We start from the raw sequence: 26,023 nt of genomic DNA, 5'->3' as shown, positions 1-26,023 counted from the left end.
CATTCAGGGCCCTTGTTTCTTTATTGACCGTGCGTCTAGATGATCTATCCATTTCTGTAAGTGGGGTGTTAAAGTCCCCTGCAATTACCACATTCTTATCAATAAGGTTGCTTATGTTTGTGAGTAATTGTTTTATATATTTGGGTGCTCCGGTATTCGGCGCATAGACATTTATAATTGTTAGCTCTTCCTGATGGATAGACCCTGTCACTATTATATAATGTCCTTCTTCATCTCTTGTTACAGCCTTTAATTTAAAGTCTAGTTTGTCTGATATAAGGATGGCTACTCCAGCTTTCTTTTGGCTTCCAGTAGCATGATAAATAGATCTCCATCCCCTCACTCTCAATCTAAAGGTGTCCTTAGGTCTAAAATGAGTCTCTTGTAGACAGCAAATAGATGGGTCTTGTTTTTTTATCCATTCTGATACCCTATGTCTTTTGGTTGGCGCATTTAATCCATTTACATTCAGTGTTATTATAGAAAGATATGGGTTTAGAGTCATTGTGATGTCTGTATGTTTTATGCTTGTAGTGATGTCTCTGGTACTTTGTCTCACAGGGTCCCCCTTAGGATCTCTTGTAGGGCTGGTTTAGTGGTGACAAATTCCTTCAGTTTTTGTTTGGTTGGGAAGACCTTTATCTCTCCTTCTATTCTAAATGACAGACTTGCTGGATAAAGGATTCTCGGCTGCATATTTTTTCTGTCTAGCACACTGAAAATCTCGTGCCAATTCTTTCTGGCCTGCCAAGTTTCAAAAGAGAGATCAGTCACGAGTCTTATAGGTCTCCCTTTATATGTGAGGGCACGTTTACCCCTTGCTGCTTTCAGAATTTTCTCTTTATCCTTGTATTTTGCCAGTTTCACTATGATATGTCGTGCAGAAGATCGATTCAAGTTACGTCTGAAGGGAGTTCTCTGTGCCTCTTGGATTTCAATGCCTTTTTCCTTCCCCAGTTCAGGGAAGTTCTCAGCTATTATTTCTTCAAGTACCCCTTCAGCACCTTTCCCTCTCTCTTCCTCCTCTGGGATACCAATGATGCGTATATTATTTCTTTTTAGTGTATCACTTAGTTCTCTAATTTTCCCCTCATATTCCTGGATTTTTTTATCTCTCTTTTTCTCAGCTTCCTCTTTTTCCATAACTTTATCTTCTAGTTCACCTATTCTCTCCTCTGCCTCTTCAATCCGAGCCGTGGTGGTTTCCATTTTGTTATGCATTTCGTTTAAAGCGTTTTTCAGCTCCTCGTGACTGTTCCTTAGTCCCTTGATCTCTGTAGCAAGAGATTCTCTGCTGTCAGCTATACTGTTTTCAAGCCCAGCGATTAATTTTATGACTATTATTCTAAATTCACTTTCTGTTATATTATTTAAATCCTTTTTGATCAGCTCATTAGCTGTTGTTATTTCCTGGAGATTCTTCTGAGGGGAATTCTTCCGCTTGGTCATTTTGGATAGTCCCTGGCATGGTGAGGACCTGCAGGGCACTTCCCCTGTGCTGTGGTATATAACTGGAGTTGGTGGGTGGAGCCGCAGTCAGACCTGATGTCTGCCCCCAGCCCACCGCTGGGGCCACAGTCAGACTGGTGTGTGCCTTCTCTTCCCCTCTCCTAGGGGCGGGATTCGCTGTGGGGTGGGGTGGTCTGTCTGGGCTACTTGCACATTGCCAGGCTTGTGATGCTGGGGATCTGGCGTCTTAGCTGGGGTGGGTAGGCAAGGTGCACAGGGGCAGGAGGGGCAGGCTTAGCTTGCTTCTCCTTAGGTGATCCACTTCAGGAGGGGCCCTGTGGCAGCAGGAGGGAGTCAGATCCGCTGCCGGAGGTTTGGCTCCGCAGAAGCGCAGAGTTGGGTGTTTGCGCGGAGCGAGCAAGTTCCCTGGCAGGAACTGGTTCTCTTTGGGATTTTGGCTGGGGGATGGGCGGGGAAGATGGCGCTGGCGAGCGCCTTTGTTCCCTACCAAACTGAGCTCTGTCGTCAGGGGGCTCAGCAGCTCTCCTTCCCTTTGTCCTCCAGCCTTCCCGCTTTCTGAGCAGAGCTGTTAGCTTACGACCTCCCAGACGCTAAGTCGCGCTTGCTGTCGGAACACAGTCCGTCAGGCCCCTCCGCTTTTTGCAAGCCAGACTCGGGGGCTCTGCTTGGCAGGCGAGCCGCCCCTCCGCCCCGGCTCCCTCCCGCCAGTCCGTGGAGCGCGCACCGCCTCGCCGCCCTTCCTACCCTCTTCCGTGGGCCTCTCGTCTGCGCTTGGCTCCGGCGACTCCGTTCTGCTAATCCTCTGGTGGTTTTCTGGGTTATTTAGGCAGGTGTAGGTGGAATCTAAGTGATCAGCAGGACGCGCGGTGAGCCCAGCGTCTTCCTACGCCGCCATCTTCCCTCTCCCTCTAACAGAATGTTTTGAAGGTTCATCTGTAGTGTATCATGTATTGGTACTTCACTCCTCCTCGGGGCTGAATAATATTCCACTTTGTAGATAGACCACATTTTGTTTATCCATGTATCAATTGATGGACACTTGTGTTCCCACTTTTTGACAATTATGAATAAAGCTGCCGTGAACATTCACATAAGAGAATTTTGGGGGTGCCTGGGTGGTTCAGTTGGTTAAGTGTCTGGCTCTTGATTTGGGCTCAGGTCATGATCTCACAGTTCATGAGTTCGAGCCCTGCATCAGGCTTCACACTAACAGAGTGGAGGCTGCTTGAGATTTTCTCTGTCCCTTTCTCACTGTCCCTCCCCTGCTTGTGTGCACTCTCTCTCTCTCTCTCAAAATAAATAAACAACAACAAAAAATAATTTTTGTAGACACGCTTTCAGTTCTATTAATATATACCCAGGAGGGTTATTGCTGAGTCATTTGGTAACTCTTAGGTTCAACTTTTGAGGAACTGCCAAACTGTCTTCCAAAATAGCGACATTTTCTGTTCCCACCAACAGTGTATATGGGTACCAGTTTCTCCACATTCTTTCCAGTGCTCATTGTTCTCCATCTTTAGAATTATAGCCATCCTAGAGAGTATGAAGCATGTCTCATTGTGGTTTGACTTTTGATTCACTGAGGATGTTGGATGTCTTTTTTACTTTGGAGAAATGGCTATGCAGATCATTTATTTTTGTAGTAACAGCTTTATTGAGATAAAATTTAGATGCTATGGTGGGGGAAGGGGCACCTGGGTGGCTTTAGCCACTTGAGCATCTGCTTCTTGATTTCGGCTCAGGTCATGATCCCAGGGTTGTGGGATCAAGCCCTGCATTGGGCTGAGCGTGGAGCCTGCCTAAGATTTCCTCCCCCTCCCCTTCCCCCTCCCTCTCCCCCTCTCCCTCCCTCCCTCTCTTCCTCTCTTCCTCTCCCCCTCCCTCTCTCCCTCGCTTGTCTGTGTGTATATGCTCTAAATAAATAAATAAACAAATATGCATTTCACCCATTTAAAGAATATAATTTAGTGGGTTTTGTTTTGACATATCTGAATTTTAAAAAATTATCCATAGTTCCTTCATTGTAACTGCCATTACCTAAGTCAGTCACGGTTTATTCTTTTATTAACGGACCAGGGTTTGTTCCAAATTAATGTTGTACATGTTCTTCCTTACACATGTTGTGAGGATTTTTTTAGGGTGTATACCTACATGGGAGTGAATTTGCTGGGTCATGACATAACACTGAGCAGAATGGCTGCGGAACCTTTTCATCTTCTTCTTTCCATGTTTTGCAGCAGTGTAAAGTACATATGACTAATCTTTTCTTGAAGGTGTGGGAGAATTCATTGTAAAACATGTTTCACTCCTTTTAATGCTCACTTTTTCTTACATTGAATCTTTTCCTCTGAGCTGTTTCTTCTTTCTGAAGCACAAAGTTATATTTTTTTTCTTTTTTAGGCTTTACTGCTTGCTTATTCTTGAAGTTCTTCATTTTCATTACTGTATGGTCTAAGAATAGGTTTAAAACAGTTTTTTTTTTTTTGTTAGTATTCAAGGTGGCCTTTCCATCTGAAGGCCTATGTCTTTTTTGAGTTCTGGAAAATCATAAGTCATTATCTTCTTGAATGTCTAGTATCCGTTAATTGAAACATCTTGATTGCTGCTCTGTTTCTCACAACTATTTCTTCTTTTTTTGTTTCCTTGCCTCTTTTTGCCTCAGAGTTGTGGATGCAGCAGTCATAGCTTCCACTTCACTTTTTCACTCTGGGATTTATTTCTCATTTTTTCTCATTCTCCTTGTAGGCTTGGACAGGAACTGCTCCTGTTTGCACACTTTTCAGTGACATTAGGAAGGACTGGGGTTTCCTGCTGGATATGTTATCCTGGTGGATGATGGTCTTTGGCTCTAGATTTCCCCCTTCCCTCCCTGGTGTTGAAGCCATCTGTAACGCTGCTCCTGTTCTCACTATTCTTATCTGGGATTAGACACCACTGTGATTCCTGCCAGGCCTTCGGGTAGCAGATTCTCTGGCATCCTGTCACCTGGCTAATCCTGTTGTAATATCTGGAGCACTCTAGATGTGGCTTCTGCCTTCTGCAGCAGAGCTCTGCAGCCTGTGTCCTTAAGTGTTGGCTTCTCCCTCTGGTTTCCTGACTGTTCTCCCATATCTCAGGTATTCTGATTCATTTCTAATCCACCAAGGTTTCCCATCCATGTATTTGATAACAGCTTTTAATTTTTTTTTTTTTCAACGTTTTTATTTATTTTTGGGACAGAGAGAGACAGAGCATGAACGGGGGAGGGGCAGAGAGAGAGGGAGACACAGAATCGGAAACAGGCTCCAGGCTCTGAGCCATCAGCCCAGAGCCTGACGCGGGGCTCGAACTCATGGACTGAGAGATCGTGACCTGGCTGAAGTCGGACGCTCAACCGACTGCGCCACCCAGGCGCCCCTGATAACAGCTTTTAAAAATCAGTCGCTTGGGGGCACCTGGATGGCTCAGTTGGTTAAGCGTCTGACTTCAGCTCAGGTCATGATCACGTGGTTCATGAGTTCGAGCCCCACGTCGGGTTCTGTGCTGACAGCTCGGAGCCTAGAGCCTGCTTCAGATTCTGTGTCTCCCTCTCTTTCTGCCCCTCTCCCACTCATGCGTGCTCTCTCTCTCTCTCTCCCTCTCTCTCAAAAAATGAATAAACATTAAAAAAATTTTTTTAAGCAGTCACTTGATTTATCTTTTTGGTGTATCTGCCTTATTTTAAGATAAATCTTTTCTGAACCTTCAGTAAGATTTAAGAGGGAAGCAAAGTAGTCTGCCATTTTGATCCATCTGTGAATGAGTCTGATGTGGATATGAAAATTGTTACATGGTAGATGGGGAAGGGTCTCACAAAGGCATATGAGTGCAACACTGACTGCCATCACGCCCCTCACAAATTGTCATTTCTTCTTCCTCTACGTGAAGCATTACTCTTCTTCCTGAAGCCCTTTCTTTGAAAATGCTCCCTATGCCTGTATAGGTGCTCCATGATGTGAATTTATCTTTTTCTTCCAGTGCTGTATTAAATGAGAATAATGTGCCCCTTCCTGAAGATTCTCTTGCTCTGATGCATACCACACCTGCAGCAAATGGTTCTGTTCTTAAGGTAACAACCCTTACTTTTGAAGGTTTCTCTGAAGACCATACTGAGTTGAGTCCTGCAGTATAATCATAGACATCTGGTGATTTCTGATGGATACCGGAACTTAAGCTGTAAGAAAAGCATTGAGCCTCAGTTCTCTAGGGAGAATCCTATTGTCAGATCTCTCACAAGAGTATCACAGGGCTTCTTCAGTTTCTCTGTTATTTGTTGGCCTTTTGTTTTAGGTGCTCTTTGTATTTTTGTTTTTTTGATGCTGGCTATGCCTCCCTAGTGTCTCAAATGATAGATGACACATAGTAGGCACTAAATAAATATTAATTGAAACACCAGCAACCTGTCATTGTGTTGGCAGTGTAACCAGGTCATCACAGCCCCTGCCTTCCTGATAGCCACTTGTCACACCTGTATCAGTCTAGAAATCAGAGAAACCCAGTTCATTGCCCACTGAGTGTTTTAATTTGCAAGTTAAATAAGAAATTGTCCTTGCAAATAAACGTTTACCTCTTTAACTACATAAATGCATTTATTGTAGAAATTTGCCAAATCCTTCATAAAGAGAAAAAATTAGGAATCTCCTATATTCCCACTATCCAAAGACAATGTATACTTAATATTTAGGTGTATAATTTTTCAGACTTTTGGGTTTTAAAAAAATCCAACCTAAAATATCTTCAGTCAGGAGCTTCCTTTCTGCTCATTAAAATTCTAAAAAGCCATATTGACATTGTTGGTCATTGAAATTGAAGTGGAACCTGAGATTTTTTGGAACAGAGAAGGACATTTAATTCAAAGATTTATTGCATTTATAATATGTACCAGGCAACACGCTAGTTTCAAAAATTCAGAAGTGAATGAAACACGGCCTCTTTTTTCAAACTGCTTATATTCCACTGGGGAACAGAATTTTAATACATTGTGGTAGAGACAGATACACGCTGTTTGGGGGCACTCACCCAGGCCACGGCGGGGGGGTGGGGGGAAGGTTGGTATAACAGGAGGGAGATGTGAGAAGTGAGAGAACAACTTTTTCCTATGTGTGATTAAAATTAAGTTGAATGTTGAGACATAAATAGGAGATTGACCACAGCCTCAAGGCAGATAGGTGGAAATAGAACTGTATAAGCCAAGGGCCTGTTTGTTATGTGTACTAGACCCTGAATTCTTCTTTTATTTCCAGATTGGAATTTTATCTTTTATTCTCTTTAAGTTCTTCCTACCTACCTACCTTGTCTCTCTATCTCTCTCTTCTATAGTGCAGAGCTGCATCTTCCATAAGGTGTTTCAAATAGTAATTAAAAAGTGTTAATTAACATTTATGGGGGAAGTTCATATTGTACTCTTCTGTAAACAGTGATGTACTGGCACATCTGGATAAAGCAGTGTTTGTAATTTAGGCATCTTCTTCACTCACTGTCTCCTATGCTGAACCTTTTTACCTCTCTCTTCAAGTCTAAGAACTAAGAGCCAGGACGGTCTTAACCTTACCCGAGTTTTGTCTCACTAAAAAGAGTAGCTATGTAAAAATTCACATGATACTTTATCTTTTTCAGCTTCTGACTGTAGTCTGGTTCCTCTTCAAGCAAAAGTGGAATCACTGTAATAACCATGATTCCTGAATGTCCTGAAGTTTTTTAAAGGTTAACACCAAGCAGGCCTGAGTCAGAATTGTAAATTGAGAAGATGCGGAAAAAATTTAGTTAGGTGGTTAATGATTCATTTAACAGTTATGTATTTTTTATCTTCCCTAGGATGCTACAGATGAATTGGATGCCTTGCTTTTATCTCTGACTGAGAATCTAATTGACCACACAATCACACCTCAGGTAAATATGCTTAAAACAGCAAAGTGGAAAGGAATTTCTGTTTTGAAAAGTATTCCTGCTACATTCCAATCTTTGCCTTTTTTTAAAAAAAAGTTTATTGGGGTGCCTGGGTGGCTCAGTCGGTTAAGCGTCCGACTTCGGCTCAGGTCATGATCTCGCGGTCCGTGGGTTCGAGCCCCGCGTTGGGCTCTGTGCTGACAGCTCGGAGCCTGGAGCCTGTTTCAGATTCTGTGTCTCCCTCTTTCTCTGACCCTCCCCTGTTCATGTTCTCTCTCTGTCTCAAAAATAAATAAATGTTAAAAAAAAAAATTTTTTTTTAAATAAAAAAAAATTTATTTTGAGAGAGTGTGTGTGTAAGTAGGGGGGAGGGGCAGAGAGAAAGAGAGAGAGAGAAAGAGAGAGAGAGAGAGAGAGAGAGAGAGAGAGAGAGAGAGAGAATCCCAAGTAGGCTCCATGCTGTCAGTGCAGAGCCCCACACAGGGCTTGATCTCATGAACTGTGAGATGGTGACCTGAGCTGAAATCAAGAGTCAGACGCTTAGCCAACTGAAGCACCCCCAAATTTTGCCTTTTTAACCATATAGTAAAACTGTTCATTTAATAAGAGGCCATACTTCAGTAACCACTTAGCTTTGCCTTTCTACTAAAATTTCACCACTTTGAATTTATGTGTCACTTTATAGAAACCACATGTTACTATAAGCCTCTTTGTTATTCAACATTATATTAAATAACATGAGAGGAAGGCTGTGGAGATAAATAGAGTTAAAACAATAAGGATATAGAGCATAAGAATGGTTGGCATTGAACATATTGATTGTTACTGCAGTATGGAAGATGCTCTGTTGGATACTATGGCTGAATTATAATACAAATAAGAAACAGTTCTTTCCTGCCAGAGACATAGGGATGAAAGGTATACAAATAACTCATTTAGTGTCTTCTGAGTAACATGACAAGAACTGCTTTGGGAACTACAAGTCATTCTTAAGGCTTGGAAGTACAGATAGTGCTTTCTGTGCAGCTGGGTGTTTGCTTAGATCTTTAGTTCTTAAACTTAGGTGTGTATCAGAATCATCTGGAGGGTGCATCAAAGATTACTGGCTCCGCCTTCAGAATTTCTGATTTGGTGTCAGGGGTTGGGGCCTGAGGAGTTGCATTTCTCGCATGTTCCAGGTGATGCAGATGTGGTTTGGGAACTACTCTTTTGGAACCACCAGCTTAGATCAATAAACAGAGACTTGACCAAAGGATAAGAATAAATCACAAATCTGGAGAAGTGGATAGGCAGAAGATAAAAGGGAGATTGTCAGTATTGAGCCATGGTAATACTTTATAAAGACAAAAAAAAAAAAAAAAAGGAACTTTGAAGATTAATGTAAGATGGCCTAAAGGCCAGAGAAGGAATCCCTGGGGCATAACTCAGAACCTTATTCCATGTACACTCTATCATAAGTGGATAGAGTGATGAAAATCAAATTGATTAAACAACCCTTTTGTGTCACTAATATGTTTTTCCTTCCCTAAAAATTAAGACTGCTTTTTTATTTTAAATCAAAATTTAGAATATGATGTATTTTAGATTCTGCATATGGACTGTTCTGTTACACTTACAGATTTGTAACACTCTTTTAATAACTAGCTTTTTAACTGATTTTGATATACAGTAAGGTCAGCCAGGCATCATAATGTAGCTGTTTTGTTTTGTTACTTTTGCTTATTAATTCTTTCAGACGAATTATAGAATTTTTTTTTTCATGTCCTACCCCTCCCAAATCCTTTGGGTTTTTATTTGCAAATACATTCAATTCATAAGTTAATTTGAAGAAATTGCCAAATTTGTAATAATTTTTCTTCTTAGCTAAGAATACAATGTTTTTCTCATTCAAGACTTCCTGTATTAAAGTTTGTCATTATAGCCCCACCAATATAAGTTCTGTACTTTCTAATTTTTATTATTTTCAGGTATTCCTGTTTTTTTGTGAGATTTTATTTTCCCATTAATTTTAATTTTTTTTTTTTTTTTTTAACGTTTATTTTTTTGGGACAGAGAGAGACAGAGCATGAACGGGGGAGGGGCAGAGAGAGAGGGAGACACAGAATCGGAAACAGGCTCCAGGCTCTGAGCCATCAGCCCAGAGCCTGACGCGGGGCTCGAACTCACGGACCGCGAGATCGTGACCTGGCTGAAGTCGGACGCTTAACCGACTGCGCCACCCAGGCGCCCCTTTCCCATTAATTTTAAACTGGCTTTAAGAAGGCTATTGTAGGGGCGCCTGGGTGGCGCAGTCGGTTAAGCGTCCGACTTCAGCCAGGTCACGATCTCGCGGTCCGTGAGTTCGAGCCCCGCGTCAGGCTCTGGGCTGATGGCTCAGAGCCTGGAGCCTGTTTCCGATTCTGTGTCTCCCTCTCTCTCTGCCCCTCCCCCGTTCATGCTCTGTCTCTCTCTGTCCCAAAAATAAATAAATGTTGGAAAAAAAAAAAAAAAAAGAAGGCTATTGTATTCTGAAAAAAAAATTCAACAAAACTTTTCATCACTGAAAACAGTAAAACTGTAAAAATAAAACAGTAAAGCTATAAAAAAATTATAGATATTTAAATAAAGTATGCATTGGGGCGCCTGGGTGGCTCAGTCGGTTAAGCATCCCACTTCAGCTCAGGTCATAATATCACAGCACGTGAATTCGAGCCCCATATCAGGCTCTGTGCTGACAGCTCAGAGCCTGGAGCCTGCTTTGGATTCTGTGCTCTCCCTCTCTCTCTGCTCCCCACCCGCACTTGTGCGCTCACTCTCTCGCTCTCTCTCTCTCTCTCTCTCTAAAATAAATAAAAACATTTTAAAAAATTAAATAAAGTGCATTTTATTGAGGGAAGGGTTTTTATTATATTTTTATGTTTACCTCATTTATAGTTAGCATTCTCAAGGAGTGTGCAAATTATAATCATAAAGTTCTGTCTTCCCTGAGAGGAACAAAGGCAGAAAGAATCTAAAATTTATAGCAGAAATATCTATTACTAAGGCTAGGGAAAAAGTTCTGGAAAGCGCTAAGATTCCTATCAGTTTGGAAATTAGTAAATATGTAAAATAAATTTGTGACAAGATATCTCTAAGACCAATAGGATAGTATCCAATTTTTTTAAAGTCAGATGCCCAAATTATATCTCTCAGGCCACAGCAGACTATCTTCTTAGGTCCATGCAGGTGTTCTTTTGTTTGTCTTCTTTTGTTTTCCTTTGGCCTCCATTCCTGACTTCCATTCCCCTTTTCCTCCGAGGCACCCATTCTACTGTATTTGCTATGTGTCCTTCCAGGAACCTTTCATATATTTATTTAGATAAGCATCTGCTAAAAGCAGTATGGAGGTTCCTCAAAAAATTAAAAATAGAATCACCATATGATCCAGTAATTCCACTCCTGGGTATTTACCCAAAGAAAATGAAAACAGTAATTCAAAAAGATCTGTGCACCCATATGTTTATTGCAGCATTATTCATAATAGCCACGATATAGAGGCAACCCAAATATCGACTGATATTACATGAATGGATAAAGAAGTTGTGGTATATACATACAATGGAATATTAGTAATAAAAAAAGAATGAAATCTTGCCATTTGCAACAACATGGATGGAGCTAGAGGGCATAATGTTAAGTGAAATAAGGGAGACAGAGACAAATACCATATGATTTTATTCATGTGTGCAATTTAAGAAACCAAACAAATGAACAGAGGAAAAAGAGACAAATAATAAAACAGACTCTTAAATACAGAGAACAAACTGGTGGTCACCAGAGGGGAGTTGGGTAGGTGGATGGGTGACGTAGGTGCAGGGGATTAAGAGTACACTTACCTTGATGAGCTCTGAGAAATGTATAGAATTGTTGAATCATTATATTGTACACCTGCAACTAATATAACTTCAAAAAACAGCTTCACATTTCTTTGAAGGCACTGTGGGAGAATGTGGGATAAATACCCACAAGTAGTATTGCTGAATTGCATGCATATATGAATACTGGATATTGCTCTCTGCCCCCAGAATGGCTCCCACAGTTACATTCCTACCAGTTTTTCCTTACACTGCGTTTTATCTGATTGTCTAATATGTTCCATCTTTATGGGTTTGTCTCATTGTTACAGTTCACATGAGTTAAATGGTATATTTCCTCCATTGTTTTATTGCTGATTTAAGTTTCCCCTGTGAGTGAGTCACCTATTCATTTCTTTTACCCATTTTTCTATCAGGTTTCCTGTCTTTTTCCTGATGATTTCAGGAATTTCTTGTATAGTCAGTCTAGTTGTTAATCATATGTCAGTCTTAGATATTAAAAATATTTTCTCATAATCTGTGTGTTAACACATCTGAGGCATTTTTATCACTGTGTCATTTTAGCAGGTAGCGAGGAGATTGAGGCAAGCTATGTCTATCACTGTGGAGATGGATGAGTAAAATAGGTGTATAGCCTTGACTGAACAGAAACCTTTTATTCTGATGCCATTCGTTCTTCATTTTTTCTCATTGTTTGGGGTGTAGGGTTTGAAAAAAATCCTTCCGCATCTGCCACCCCATCCCCTGAGATCAAAGGTGTTCTTTTCTGTTAGCTTTAATTTTATTTTACCTTTCACACTGAGATTTTAATCCGTTAGAATAGTTTGAAGTTTTGGGGGAGGAGGTCAGTTGTGGTTTCGATATGACCCAAATTTGCATTCATCCATATAAAGATCCAATTTTCCCAATATTATCTACTAAATAATCCATCCTTTCCCAGTTGGTGTGTTTCTGATCCAGTGGGCTCTGTCTTTCTGCTCTACCACCGTTGTGTTTATTACTCTGGCTTTGTGCTGATATCACGTGTATTCTTATAAATTTCAGCATCAGTATGGCAGATTTTCCCCAAAATTCTGCTGGCATTTTAATGCAGTTTATATTAAATTTATAGATTATTTTGAAGAAAAAAAAAAAAACCTGGTACTTCTGTAAAATCTTTTCATTTTCATGAACACGATACTTGTGTTTTCTCTCATCTTTATTTGAGTCTGTAAGTGTTCTCTATAAGTCTTCTTAAGTTGCAGGTTAAGTCCTAAAGACTTTATAGTTTTGTTACAATTTTGTTGATACCGTGAATGGTATTTAATTTTTTACAGTTGAATTTATAAGTTAATTTTGTATCTAACAGATTTGCTGAATTCATTCATTAGTCAATCTGCTGATTCTCTTTAATATTCTGTCAGTTTCTAGAGTGTGTTTCATACCTGTATCAATTAGTGATTAATTCACTTCTCATCTATTGCTAAATCTGTCAGTTGTTGGTGTATTTTGAAGATATGCTGTGAGATGCACGTATATTAACAGTAATTAAACTTTCTCAAACTCCTTTGAGCACTTTAAAGTGTCCTTCTTTGCCCCTTTTTTTCTCTTAATTTCCTTTGTGACTGATACAAAATTAACACCCTAGCTTTCTTTTTAAGTTTATATTGCTTAGTGTATAACCTCCTGTGCTTTTATTTTTAGCCTTTTTGTATCTGTTGGTTTTAAGTGAACCTTTGTGAACAACAGTTTGCTGCATCTTGTTTTTTTGTTGTTGTTGTTTATTTATTTTGAGAGAGAGACAGAGAGAGAAACAGAGCATGGACAGAGAGGAGCAGAGAGAGAGGGGGAGACATGAGAAGCAGGCTCTAGGCTCTGAGCTGTCAGCACAGAGCTCGAACCCATAAACCGTAAGATCATGACCTGAGCTGAAGTCAGACACTTAACTGACTGAGCCACCTAGGTGCCCTTTTATCTTGTTTTTTAAGTCTTATTTGAATGGAGTTTATATAGATATATAAATTTATATATTGTATACAAATTATATACATAGATACATTTATATGTTATATAAATGGAGTTTAATCCATTTATATTTACTGTGATTATGGTTATTATAGGATGTGTTTCTGCCAAACCATTTTTTGGTTTACCTTTACCATGTAGTCTTTCTCTTTCTCTGTCCTTTTTATTTCCTGTGATAAAAGTACATTTACTTTATATTGATGGGAAAGTCTTACGTTGTATTTTTGTTCTTCTGGTGGTCACCTAACTTATTAATAAGACCTGGACTTATGTTAGTTTTTTCCTATCAGGATCTAAGGCCACCAGTCTAGGGACTAGTCTGATTTTGTATAAAATAGGAAGAGTTCATGAAATTATAATTCTACACATGGAAGTAAGATCTAGAAAATTAAACATTAAAAAGAATGTAACAAAGACCCTGTGAGTCAGGAGCAGTATGAATGTTTGTGTGTGCATGATAATCAGGGAATGACCTGTACATAAACAGATTTGTTTTTCTGTGTACGTCTTTTGTGCTATTAATTTGGATTAGTCGCAATCCCCTGTTCAGGATGCTACCAAGAAGGCTATGATTGTTTGCAATGAACTGAAATGTCAGAAAATAAAATGTTAAACTGGATGCCAGGGTTGGGGAGCGAGGGAAGCCCATTAATAAGGAACTGAAAGTAGAAACAGCATTCTTGGAGTAGAACATTTTTAAATTAAAGAGATTCCCTCTTAAGTGGTGAGTATGGCATCTGTGTCATAGAAAAGGATCTTGGATTCAAAGTGCGTGTCAGCTTAGGGGGAACCATTAAGAACTGTGCATTTCATAGTAGAAGAAAGCATTATGAGAATGATTATGAAAATCAGACTTTCCTAAAAGTAAACACACATATAACATTTCTTTTAGGTATCTTCAACATCCATGATCACACCACGGTGGATTGTGCCGGTAAGTGAATGACATTGGCGGTTTTTCTTTTGGTTGCCCTGTCAGAGTAAAGCTAAAGCCTGAGGAAAACCAGGTTCTTGCTTTTCCCTAAAAATGTGGGGGCATTCCCAGAGTTCTGTTAACTGGACTTAATGGCTTCAAACTAGTGATTTAATTTTTCTATTTGTAAATGCTCATTAAGGATGCTGACAAAAACAGAAATAAAAATCTGAGGTGAAAGATGGTAAAAAAACAAACCCAAACAGCCATGACCATCAGGATGCTCTTACTTATGACCATAATCGTTAGAGAAGATGACTCGGAGCTGAAGGGCTGACGCCCGGGTGGGCATTGTCAGCCCTGCTTACATGCCTTGTCTTCTCCCTCAGCAGAGCCGTGTTCTTTCTGATGGACTGGCAGGAAGCGTGCCGTCCTTGGCGGGGAAGGAGGGACATGGTAATAGAGAAGCAGCCTCGCTGATTTCTGCCCCGGCACCATTCTTGGTGGATGCTGTGACCAGGTGAGGAAATTATTTCTCCATTGCAATTCTTAGGCATCTGTTAGGAAGAAATAGTAAAATTAATGTATTTATAGCAGTAATGTCAGTTCTTCTTTAATTCAACTTAATTGAAACTGGGTAAATTTTTTCTGTTTGTTATTTAGAATAGTGTTTCTTTCTATTTTCTTGTCAGTTAGTCTTCTACAAAATTATGAAATAGGCCTTATTATTACTAGGTTTTTTTAATGAAATCTTCATAAATGTTAATAGGCTTATCTTGAAAAATTTGTATTTGTTTTAAAATTCATTTATATCTTTTCCTTTCATGCTTTAACTGTTATGTTGTCCATCAGTAAGGTGAAGAGTCATAGATAAGAGGGAGATAGGAGATTCCCAAGGTGAGGCTCTGGCACACCTTGTACTGACACCTGTTACAAGCTTATTTCAGCATATCGCATGCCACAAACAGAAGCTGGACTCAAAAGACCTTTCGCTTGGCGTGTAGTTCTTCAGCTTTTCGTTGTCAGGACCAAAACTGTGCCTCTTTTGCAAAAGATGTACAATTGCTTTCATTCTCACCTCGGACTTTTTTCTGATTATGTCTGTTTCTCATATCTTCTTTGGATGCCGAGAGTGTAAGTCAGTTGAAGTAGATGCTTTCCGAACTAGAGGAAAGTTTCCTAATTAAGTGAAAAAAATTATTAGAGCTGATTAGCTTGAGAGAAATTGATAGTTTCATTTTAAGTCGTTTTCTTATCTCCACAGTCTTTAATATAATCACTCACTCAGCAAACACTTATTGAATGTCTGTTATGTACCAGGCCTTGATTTTATCTGGTTTGGCAGCACTGAAGACAGCAATGAATAAGACAGACATGGGACTTGCCTTGGGGAACTCACGTATAGTTGTCAAATAGCACCTTATACAATCTTAATAGGTTATTTTTCTAACCATTTATATGCCTAATAATTGCCACTGTAAAAATAGAGATTACATGTAGAGGACCAGGTGATAATGCTTTGTAATTGAGTTTACACAATAAAATATGCGTTCTTAAGGACTTGTAAATTAAAAATTACAGATGAAAGAAGATTGTCTGCTCTCCTTCCCAAAACAAAGTAGTCATAGAAGAATTAAAGAGATCAAAGATGACAGTAGTGCACCTGAAACTAATATAATGTTAATATGCCAATTAGACCTCAAAAAAAAAAAAAAAAAAGAGAGAAATCAGTGGAAGAGAATAGAGTCTAGAAACAAACCCACACAGACATAGTTACCTCATTTGTGAAAAAGGGGTGGTGCAGTGCTATGTAGGTGCTACTGACAGACTGGATGATCTGTCAGTAAATCAGCTGGACAAATTAAACATCCGTGAGGGAAAAAATTAATGTTGACCCAACCTCAGACCATACACAAAAATCCATTCTAGATGGATTTCAGATCTAAATGTGAAACATCAAATAATAATAAAGCTTTTAGAAGAAAACATAAGCAAACATCCTAGAACTCAGAAAAGATTTTTTAAACAGGTCACAAAAATCTTTAATCATACAGGAAAAAAATGATAACTTGGGTTATATCAAGAACTTCTGTTTGCCAAAAGAAGTAACTGGAAGATCTCAAAAAGGGAAGCCACAGAGTGAGAGAAAATATTTGCACTTCCTTCCACCTTTGCATTTATCTCTATCCCTCTGTCTTTGACAAAGGACTCCTATCTAGAATATATAAAGAGCTATTGTAAATCAATAAGAAAAAAATAGCTAAATAGAAAAATTGGCAAGACTTGAATAGGGCAGTTTACAAGAGGATATCCAGATGGCCAATAAACATACAAGACAGTGTGCGACCTGACTAGTCACTGAGGAATACAAATTCAGTTTTCTTCTTGTTTTTTTTTTAATCTGCATGCTGGTTACAAAGGTATGTTCAATTTGCAAAAAGTCATCAAGCTGTAAACTCATGCTATGTGCACTTCAATATATATGTGTGATAATTAGTAATTTTTTTTTTTTTTTTAATGATGACTGGTCACATCTCTACAGATTCAGATTTACTTTGGGTGCTGTGTGTAAAATTTTACTTAAAAAATTTTTTTTTTCAACGTTTATTTATTTTTGGGACAGAGAGAGACAGAGCATGAACAGGGGAGGGGCAGAGAGGGAGACACAGAATCGGAAACAGGCTCCAGGCTCCGAGCCATCAGCCCAGAGCCTGATGCGGGGCTCGAACTCACAGACCGCGAGATCGTGACCTGGCTGAAGTCGGACGCTCAACCGACTGCGCCACCCAGGCGCCCCTAAAATTTTACTTTAAAGGCATAAGACCACAAGAACAAAGAATAGAGGAGAAGACAACAGCAGTTGAAAGATTTCAGGTTGTGGAAGCAGAGAAATAATAGTAACCAACTTCACAGAGAAGGGAAAAATGAAATCTAGGCCTAAAAAGGGGAGGGGGTGGAAACTGAGAAAATAAAAAAGCCAGCCAATTTCCACTGCAGAACCCTGAAAGAGCTCAGGAATTGGAGGTACCAGGTATTTGTGAAGATGGGGCAGAAGGTAGGGCTGAGAATCTGAGGACTGGTTGAAAAGATTTATAGCATAGACGCCCCCCAACCTCACTGCACCCATGCCAGCATGATTTCTGCAGGTTTTTTTGTGGAAGAGCTGGGCCAGAGGGGCTCCAGATGTGAAGAGTTTCTGTTTAGAGTAAGGCTCTGAGCTGAAGCAGAGGTAACTCAAAGTCCGTACACTGAAGGGTGAGACAGCCAACCTTCCTTCTTTCTCAGCTTCCAGAATGTTGTTGGCCAAGTAAAATGTCTTCAGCTGAGAAATAAGAGGATTATTCTCTAGAGAAACTGACCAATAAAGACAAAAGGCTCCCAGAGACTAACTTTTGTGGCTGCCCCGATGAGATTGCCAGGAAACCTGCCCGGTGACTCTACTGCAAGCCCATTAGTGTAGGGAGTGTGCTTATGTGTATAGTTTCCAAATGGCATTCCAGTGCTTCACTTTTAAATAGGAATGGGTGCTTCCTTCATAAGTGCGAAGAGGGCCAAAAATTATCAGATGTCTGAGGGAAAATTAATTAGAACAGGTAAACTGAAAAAGAAACGGGGGAAAGAAAGGAATGTGAACATCAAAAACTTCACAAAACAATAGTTTCTTGAGAGAGGAGATGCTGCATCCGTGCAATAGTAACAGGAAATGAAAAAAAAATGCAGTATTCTTAGAAATTATTAACCATGTTAAAAATAAAATCTAAGGAAGGCGTGGAAGATACATTGAGGAACTCTCCCAAAAAGTAGAACAAAAAGATGAAAATTGGGACAGAAGAGAAAATTGGAGGATTGGTCCAAGGAGTCCAGTATATGAATCATTGGAGATCCGAAAAGAACAGAGTAATTGTAAAAGAAATGGAGATTTCTCAGAACCAAAGTACTTGAGTTTTTAGATTCAGCGGACCTGAGTACCCAGCACAGGGAATGAAAATAGACAACACCAAGGACTCCTATTCAGAATATCTGAGTTAAGAGAGGATGTAAGTCTTCAGAGAGGGAGGAAAAAGTACATGAAAGGATTGGCAATCAGAATGACAGCAGACTTTGCTGAAAGTAAGAAGATAATAGAGCAATGCCTTCAGATTTCAGGAGGAAAATTATTTTTCACCTAGATTAAAAAAATTTTTTTGTTTATTTTTGAGAGAGAGAGAGAGAGAGAGAGAGAGAGAATGCAAGCAGGGGAGGGGCAGAGAGAGAGGGAGACACAGAACCTGAAGCAGGCTCCAGGCTCTGAGCTGTCAGCACAGAGCCTGATGGGGCGCTTGAACTCATGGACCATGAGATCATGACCTGAGCTGAAGTCAGACACTTAACCAAGTGGCACCCAGGCACTCCATACCTAGGTTTTTATATCCAGACTATCAATGAAATGTGAGATTAGAATGAGCATAGAGTTTCTCTAAAATATGTACTTCCCAAGTGGGCTTACTCACTGGAGATGCGTTCCATCAAAATAAGATGATTATCCAAGAAGACATGGGACCCAGGAAACCGGTGCAGGAATTGACCAGCAGGAAGGTGGAGGGAAGTTCCAAGGCAACAGCTGCCCTGCAGGTCTAGAAGTGATTCTGTACAGATTTGAAGAGGGGGATATAGAGTTCCAGGAAGGATATTACTAAGAAAAAATACAAACAAATGGCCTTACCCTAGTGTTTAAACAATTACATGACCTGTCTGAACATACTGTGAAGAGATCCGTGGTTCTATCTGCAAGCTTAGGGACAAATTAGAAATAAGTACAGAAAACTGAGCAGACAGTCACAACAAAAAAGGAAGCAGTTCTTTGGTCCCGAAACAACAAATTGTATAAGAAAAAAACATAATATACGTCTGTCAATTGTGGAAATATTCCACATTGTGGAAATGATTACAACACTGAATATGTGATCAAAATTGTTCCCACAACTGTTGAAAAGATAGGAAGGGAGGATTGGGTAGCTGGTGAATGGGCTATAAGAATGGTAAGCCCTGCCAGTCCATGACAGGAAGTCATTGTAGAAAGAGGCCACTTAGACTCTTGCTGGTTGTGCATCACAGTCACCTGGAGGACTTATTAAAACACAGCTTACTGGCTCCAGCCTCAGAGTCTGTGATTTGTATGTCTCGGTGGTGCCTAAGAATTTGCATTTATAATAAATTCCAGGGACTACACCTTGAGACCTGGAGACACAGAAAAGTGAAGGAAAATACTGAAATAAAAGAAAACTGTTGAAAGTGTTTGTCTCTGTGTAGTAGAAATGAGGGAGGTCGCACATGATGGCTGTTTCATCTATAAAGTTTGTTAGTAGTTTCACCACGTTAAACTGTGTTCTCTGTACTGTATATTTTGAGGTTTTCATGAAACCAAATAGATGACGTTACATCCTTGCATCTGTGTACATGCTCTTCAGCTGTGGCAGAGACTGTTGGGCACTCATGCAGAGCCCACAGCCTTTTCTTTTTCACATAACTGATTACCTGCCGTGGGAACTGAGCCACAGCCATCTGGGACTATCTGTGTAAAGCACAGAATCGTGTGCCCACTTACCTTGGTAGTTTTTGAGCAGGTTGCTGTCATGCTCTGCATAGTATTGTTCTTGCTATTCATAATAACCCTGACTCATTAACAAATGAGTAAGTGTTTGGTACCTTTTATTCAAGGAAGTAGGGGAAATTGATACCTTTAGGTTTCATTTCAAGATGAAATAAGCATCAATTATCTAGAAAATTCCCTTCTGTAAATGTCTCATTGCTAAATTTGGTGCTGCAGCATAGTCACTTTAGGTTTTTCACTGTCAACCTGCTCCATGTAGCACTGGTGGAGAAATCCATGTTGTTCCCACCCCAGTGGTTTTACTGAATAATGAGTAACCCATTCTTCCTTTCAGCTCTGTTCCAACGTTGGCCGAAGAAGCCATCTTGAAACAGAAGTGTTTACTGACTACTGAGCTCTGAGGGTTTGGCTCCTTCTCACTTATAACTGGAATGCCCAGCACTCTGCAGCTGTCCGTCCTGGAATCAATTTCCGCTGGAATGTGTTGGGTTCAGGAGCTTGTCCTTACTTGTGAGTTAAAAAAGCTCACCTAGATTAGACTTCAACTCAATGAAAAACATTTTCCGTCCAACTGGAAGGGCTTAATTACACTACGTATTTGATCAAATGAGGGTATCTACCTATAATTGTATTGAAGTTGTCAATTCTTGAAACGAGAATTACTTTCTCTGTGGTTTCCTTCAAACTCTTGGCTCCATCTAGTGGGTGTAATTGTTCATAACCCCTCCATAACCAGAGGTCTCTGGTAGTCAGTAATAGCCTTTTGAATGTTACTTCTCTCCCTAGTATCAGGATAAGTGTCCTTGATCTGAATGCCTGTTAGAGAAGTTGCCCTTATCCATTGAATACCTAGAAATCAGGAATTTAGGAAATTAATGAGGGCATTATGTAGGTAGATTAAGGCCTAGCTTGTTTACAGTTATTACAGTACTAAAAAGAAGTTTAGAATACAGAAGGTTTCCAGATGTCTCCCATACTTTTAACATCTTACTGGACTGGCTATCTTAATACTCCCAAGTTTACATTAAGGTTAAGATAAACTGTGTGTATTTTGCGTCATATTTTTTTTTTTTTTTTCCAGCCCTGCTTCCCTATAGGAAACACTCACATGCACCACACACATAGACTGTAACTTTTCAGCCTGGACGGAGATAGCAGTCACTTCCCCACACTTCTACCAGTTTGGACATAGACTTCATTTCCTTTTAATATGGGCTAAATAAAGTTAGAACTCATCAACTAAAGACAATGAAACAAAACAAAAATACCAGGACAGAAATGGGGAATCAGGGAGTAGGGGGATTTTGTTTCTTGAACACCTACCATGTCTGAAACTACTGTGCATACTGGAAGAACTCCTATCTCACCTTATGTTAGGAATTTTGTGTTAATTTCAAAAAGTTTCTAGAAGTTCCTCGTCACTTTCGGTACACAAAAAAATTCTGGATATTAAAGTAGTACATGCTCATACAGAAAATAACGAAGATGCAAAAATAACCACTTGCAATTCCAGCATCCAGAAAAACACTATTATTTTGGCTTTAAAACTTAAGAATTCCCAGTTGCTACTGGGAATGAGGATAATGTGGAAACCATCTTGGTATAGTTGTTAATCCCTGTGATCAAGGATTGATATCAAACTGTACCTCCTGGAATTTGATGTTTAGTTTTCTGCCCTGTGTTATGTATATAATTGAGTGTTAATTTATGTTGCTCAGCATAAAAGAACATCCAGTTTTGTGACCTTTAAAACTCTGTGGTTTGGGCTGTCCTGGGTTCCCTGTAGCACAGTCATGTGCTCAGGCAAACATGTGCTACTGTCTGATTGGAAAGATCAGGAATTTTAATCTTGTGCTGTTTCCCAGGGAGCTGTAGAGTTTGGAAACCACTTTTGCACGGAACAACTTTGGTGAAGGAAAGAAAGTTGGCGCTTCTTGCTGGCTTCCTACTCTTAGCCATTGTGCTAAGCTTGTGAATTTCGTTGGTGGAGCTCTTGCCAATTCTTAATTGTTAAACACATTTTCTCGCAGCTGTAAGTGACAGCTAGAACCAGGGGCCTAGCCGGGGACATGCTGGACTGGCCATCAGATTTCTAGTGTGCTGACAGTGCTAGAAGTACTGAAAGGTTCAAGTTGTGCCTGTAACCGCGGTACGGAACAGCTAAGGCATTACTAGCTTGGAAGGCCTCAACTTCCCAGCCAGTTTAGGAGCGAGCACCAGCCTCATTTTAAACTGTTTAAAATTGAGGAATAAGTTGTTAAAAATAGTCTATAACCTCTGTGTCTTCAGGTACCTGTATTCTTGCTGGTTAGAATATTGATAAAGACTTCCTTAAACTATATTTAAACCTCAAGCTAAATTTTGTCTTCTGTCCTGGCATGAAGTGGTAAACATGGAAATTTATACTTTCATGATGAATTAGCCCTGACAGTGTAGGTGCCTGTCAAGTAGAATAACTTCCCTGTCACGTCTGCTGCTGCTGCCTTCCCCAGAGTTGCTGTGACGGCGATCTCGTTCTGCTTATCTGAGAGTGGAGGGGAGAGAACTGCAGGGCTCAGGATATCTGTGAATGTGTCCGAGAGGGAAGGGGAAGGTCCGTCTCTGTGATGAGAGAGAAGCATATATGTGTGAGTCAGTGAAGAATAGGAGCAGAGGAAGGGATTTGAGGTGATGCTGGATAAGAAGGCAGGCTGGTTATAGCTATGGTGGCACTGCCCGCCGGTGACCTTCAGGGCTCAGTCTTCCACTGCAAAAGATTAAAACCCACCTGCACATCTGAATTCTCGGATAAACTAACTGAAGCTCGGATCCTCAGGTGAGCTCAAAGAGCCCCAGTGGCTGTTCCCAATGACAGCTGGGTGGGCAGGAAGTTTTTCTCTATCTAGAATGAGGTTCCCATGCACCTTAGTAAATAGAGCTAAAAAGAAATACTGGCAACGTTATAATTATGTGAACATGTTTGAAAAGAGAGCAAGAACAATAGTTGATTTGAGCGCTCCAGCTAGAAAGCTGTTAGTGTTCTTCCCTTGGAAAGTAGCTCGGAGGTGATTTAGAGCTGAGATAACAGACCCAGATTGGCAACAAATAACAGGAGGCTGTTAGCCACAGGCTCAGCTTCTCTGTGGTCACTTTCTTCCCAGAGTTTCCAGTTCCACCCTGGACTCCAGTAACTCATTGGGGTCAGCCATGAAGGCACTTGTGACTGGGAGCGGAGGGGCCGGCGCCGAGAGGGTGGCAGGCCTTCTTGTGTTGTCCTGAGGCGTCTCGAGGGGCTGAGGGGCTCCCCGAGACTGGGTTGCGGCCGCTGCTCCGTCTCCGGGCTTGCCGTGTATCCCGCCCCAGAGACACAGTACAGAGCCATGCAGCAGGTGCCTGCTGCCGGCCTTGGGGGAGCAGAAAGGACAGGAATCTCAAGTCAGGCCATGTGACAGTCCGGGCAGGGAAGGGAGAGGTGGTTTGGGGGCTTAAAATCAGATTGTAGGCTTCAGCTTTCTGCCCTCAACTCTTCTTCGGAACTTGTAAAGTGATAAATGAGACCCTGTTTCTCCCTGCTGTCACAGTAGCACTCTTGGAGACACTGGAAGGGGGCACCGTTCTCCCGCGCCTGCCCTTCTAGAAGCGCTGCTGAGTTAAGGAATGAGCAGATTCCTTTGAGCTTGATAAATTCAGACATTCCCTGAGCAGCTTTCTTAAGATGTTTATATTGTTTTAGGAAAAATTCTACTTAAAAATATTTCTTATAGCCTGCTGTCTGTTTTCACCTTTATCTGCTTTTGCATAATCACGGAAGTTCTGTGGACAATCAAGGATGAAAGCCCTGGGTTGTCCCTTGCGTCTTGACTGCTTCTTCTCTCATGCTTCCCAATTTTGGCTAAAACCGGCACCTCTGTCTTCTCTTACATAAGCCCTAGAATGAAAGTTCAGGTGTTGTTTCAGAGACCATTTTAGAGCAGGATTATTTGACAGTCTCTTACATAGAGAAAAATCTTCCATATTTTTCCATAAGTAAGGGTCCTGAGAAGCAAAGTTCTTGTCTCCTCATTTAGAGCAGGCACGAGCAAAGTTTTTCTGTAAAGAGCTGAGGTAATACTTTACTGCTCAGCAGTGCCGTTGTTGTACAAAAGTAGCAAAACAGTAGGAAATGCATCGGCTGGCTGTGTTCCAGGGAAGTTCATTTACAAAAACAGGTGCTACTTCCAACTTCAAGCTTCGTAGAGTGGCAGCATGGCTCCCTGGGAGTCAGGCAAGTGTTCAGGTAGGTTCTGCAGCATCGTCCGCCGCTGGGAGACCCCTGACGTTTCTGGATGTTGGCGTCCTCATTTGCATGGACAGGGTGGTCGTGGGTCTCCCAGCTCTGAGCGTCTTTGTGAGGCCTGCCCACTTTCTCATTAATCTTGCCTTCAGCCTTTTGGTTGCTTAGAAACCTGGAGTCTTCTGCAGTTGAAGAATGGACATTTCTGTATTATTTGTCCCTTTTTCCTCTCAAAAATTCAAACACTCTGGTTTTTGAATGATCAGACAAAAGTTGGAAGCTTTTCCTATCTATTAGCCTTCAGGATGAGGAGACTTGTTTGGATTATAGAAATTTGTCCTGAGCTTAAGTCTGCTGTGTGAACATGTGCCAGAGCCGGAATTATTTCCACTTTTAAGATGGGATACGTGAGTCTCTTTATCACATTGCTTGAGATAATAATTCAGTCACTTCCCAGGATTTCTTTTTATCAGGGAGGTGTTTTAGTACAGATCCCTTGCTCTTCTTATTTTCATAAATAAATTTTCTTACCTGGGTATGATAGACAGTTTAAAGGACCTCACTAACTATTTTGTGTTTACTTTTTATATATGTAAAGCTTTGCAGTAGCTTTTAAAGTGTAATTTATTTTTATATCAAGTGCACTATTCATTGTGTTCCACAGCTTTATATGACTTGTATTAGAAGCACTGCACTGAACTGAGTTGTTTGTATACTGACATGACAACCGTAGATGTGACCACAAATAAAGCTTTTGTGAAACATTTCTGTTTTTACGAGCTGTTCAGTTTTTTGGAAGTGTAATACCTACATGGTGCCCGTTTTCTGTCTGCAGCACGATTGTTAGAGCTGCTGTTAGTAGGAAAGCGAGGGAGCGAGTGGAAGCAGTGAACGGGAGGAGCTGCAGCACCGCTCTCTGTGTTCATTTTAGTACGAGCGCTCCAAATTTGGGAGCAGAGGCACTTTCAGAGTTGGAAAAACCTCATTGGTCCTTCCCAGCACATCCTGGAAGCCACAGTGGCCATTCCAGAAGCCACAGGGTACAGCAGAAACACAGCTCTACTCAATACAGGAAACCTTAAATTATTTCAGAAGCCTGCGCCTCACTTCCGTTGTCTGGGACAGGGTGGTACCTTGTACGTGGAGCAGCGTCTTGTACAGGGCGGTAGGTGTCTTCTGTCACGCCACCCCAGGGAAGAACCTTCTGCTGGACAGAGAGTCTGAGCGAGACTCCTGAGACCATTCTCTTCCCTGCTCCCCTCCTCTCCCTTCCGCCCAGAAGACAGACAGCAATTGGCCTTGGAAACCAAGGAGCTTCAATTAGGTTCTGATGAGATGTGCACAGAGAGGCAGGAACCTGGGCTCCATCACCTGTGCTGGAAGCTCTCCTCAAAGAGATTTGGCAACAAGCGACCAAAGTCACTCTAATGTGGGCAGAGTGACTCCTTGGGAAGATCTGGAGAGTTCTCTGACCAATAAGAAGGTGAGACGATGGGTGCAAGTGCGGACTCCTTCTCTGGCAACGGCAGGGACGGTCTGCCTGCTGCCTGACCAGCAGAGGGTACCTCCTGGCACCTTGAGTTGGGGACGGCAGGACACCTGGGAAGGCTGTGAGTCCCCAGAGGGAAGGGAATGGTTACTGGGCTACCAAGACAATCTATACACACACACACACACACACACACATACATACATACATGTATATGTACATATACATGTATGTATGTATATATATTGGTTAAAATATGAAGGAAAAACAAAATTCAGGAGAGTAGACTGCAGCTGGATAATTGCTCTTTTAAGCCTTGGAGATATAGGGCTTGCACTTTTTTTTTTTTTTTAATTTTTTTTTTTTAACATTTATTTATTTTTGAGACAGAGAGAGACAGAGGATGAATGGGGGGAGGGCCAGAGAGAGAGGGAGACACAGAATCTGAAGCAGGTTCCAGGCTCTGAGCTGTCAGCACAGAGCCTGATGCGGGGCTCGAACTCACGGACCGTGAGATCGTGACCTGAGCGAAGTCGGACACTCAACCGACTGAGCCACCCAGGCGCCC

The 26,023-nt window shown here is 41.0% G+C and overlaps 1 protein-coding gene across 5 annotated transcripts in view; it reads left to right on the top strand.

Annotated features, from left to right (window-relative positions):
- EPB41L5 (erythrocyte membrane protein band 4.1 like 5) overlaps positions 1 to 24,730 on the top strand; it is a 147,500-nt gene extending 122,770 nt beyond the window's left edge. For 3 of the 5 annotated variants that reach the window (XM_086718396.1, XM_086718395.1, XM_086718392.1), the window contains exons 21-25: positions 5,467 to 5,557; positions 7,303 to 7,377; positions 14,104 to 14,145; positions 14,514 to 14,644; positions 20,049 to 24,730. In XM_086718396.1, the coding sequence (XP_086574522.1) occupies positions 5,467 to 5,557; positions 7,303 to 7,377; positions 14,104 to 14,145; positions 14,514 to 14,644; positions 20,049 to 20,115 (406 nt within the window). In that variant the 3' untranslated portion in view covers positions 20,116 to 24,730. Of the gene's footprint in view, positions 1 to 5,466; positions 5,558 to 7,302; positions 7,378 to 14,103; positions 14,146 to 14,513; positions 14,645 to 14,976; positions 15,196 to 20,048 lie in introns of those variants that run through there. The other 2 variants (XM_086718393.1, XM_086718394.1) reach the window with 2 other exon arrangements.
- Positions 24,731 to 26,023: the final 1,293 nt, after the last annotated feature.

The sequence above is a fragment of the Puma concolor genome, chromosome C1 (assembly GCF_028749965.1).
Source record: "Puma concolor isolate L17-30 chromosome C1, mPumCon1.1.hap2, whole genome shotgun sequence".
Taxonomy (NCBI): domain Eukaryota; kingdom Metazoa; phylum Chordata; class Mammalia; order Carnivora; family Felidae; genus Puma; species Puma concolor.
This window is presented reverse-complemented; position numbering and strand designations above follow the sequence as displayed.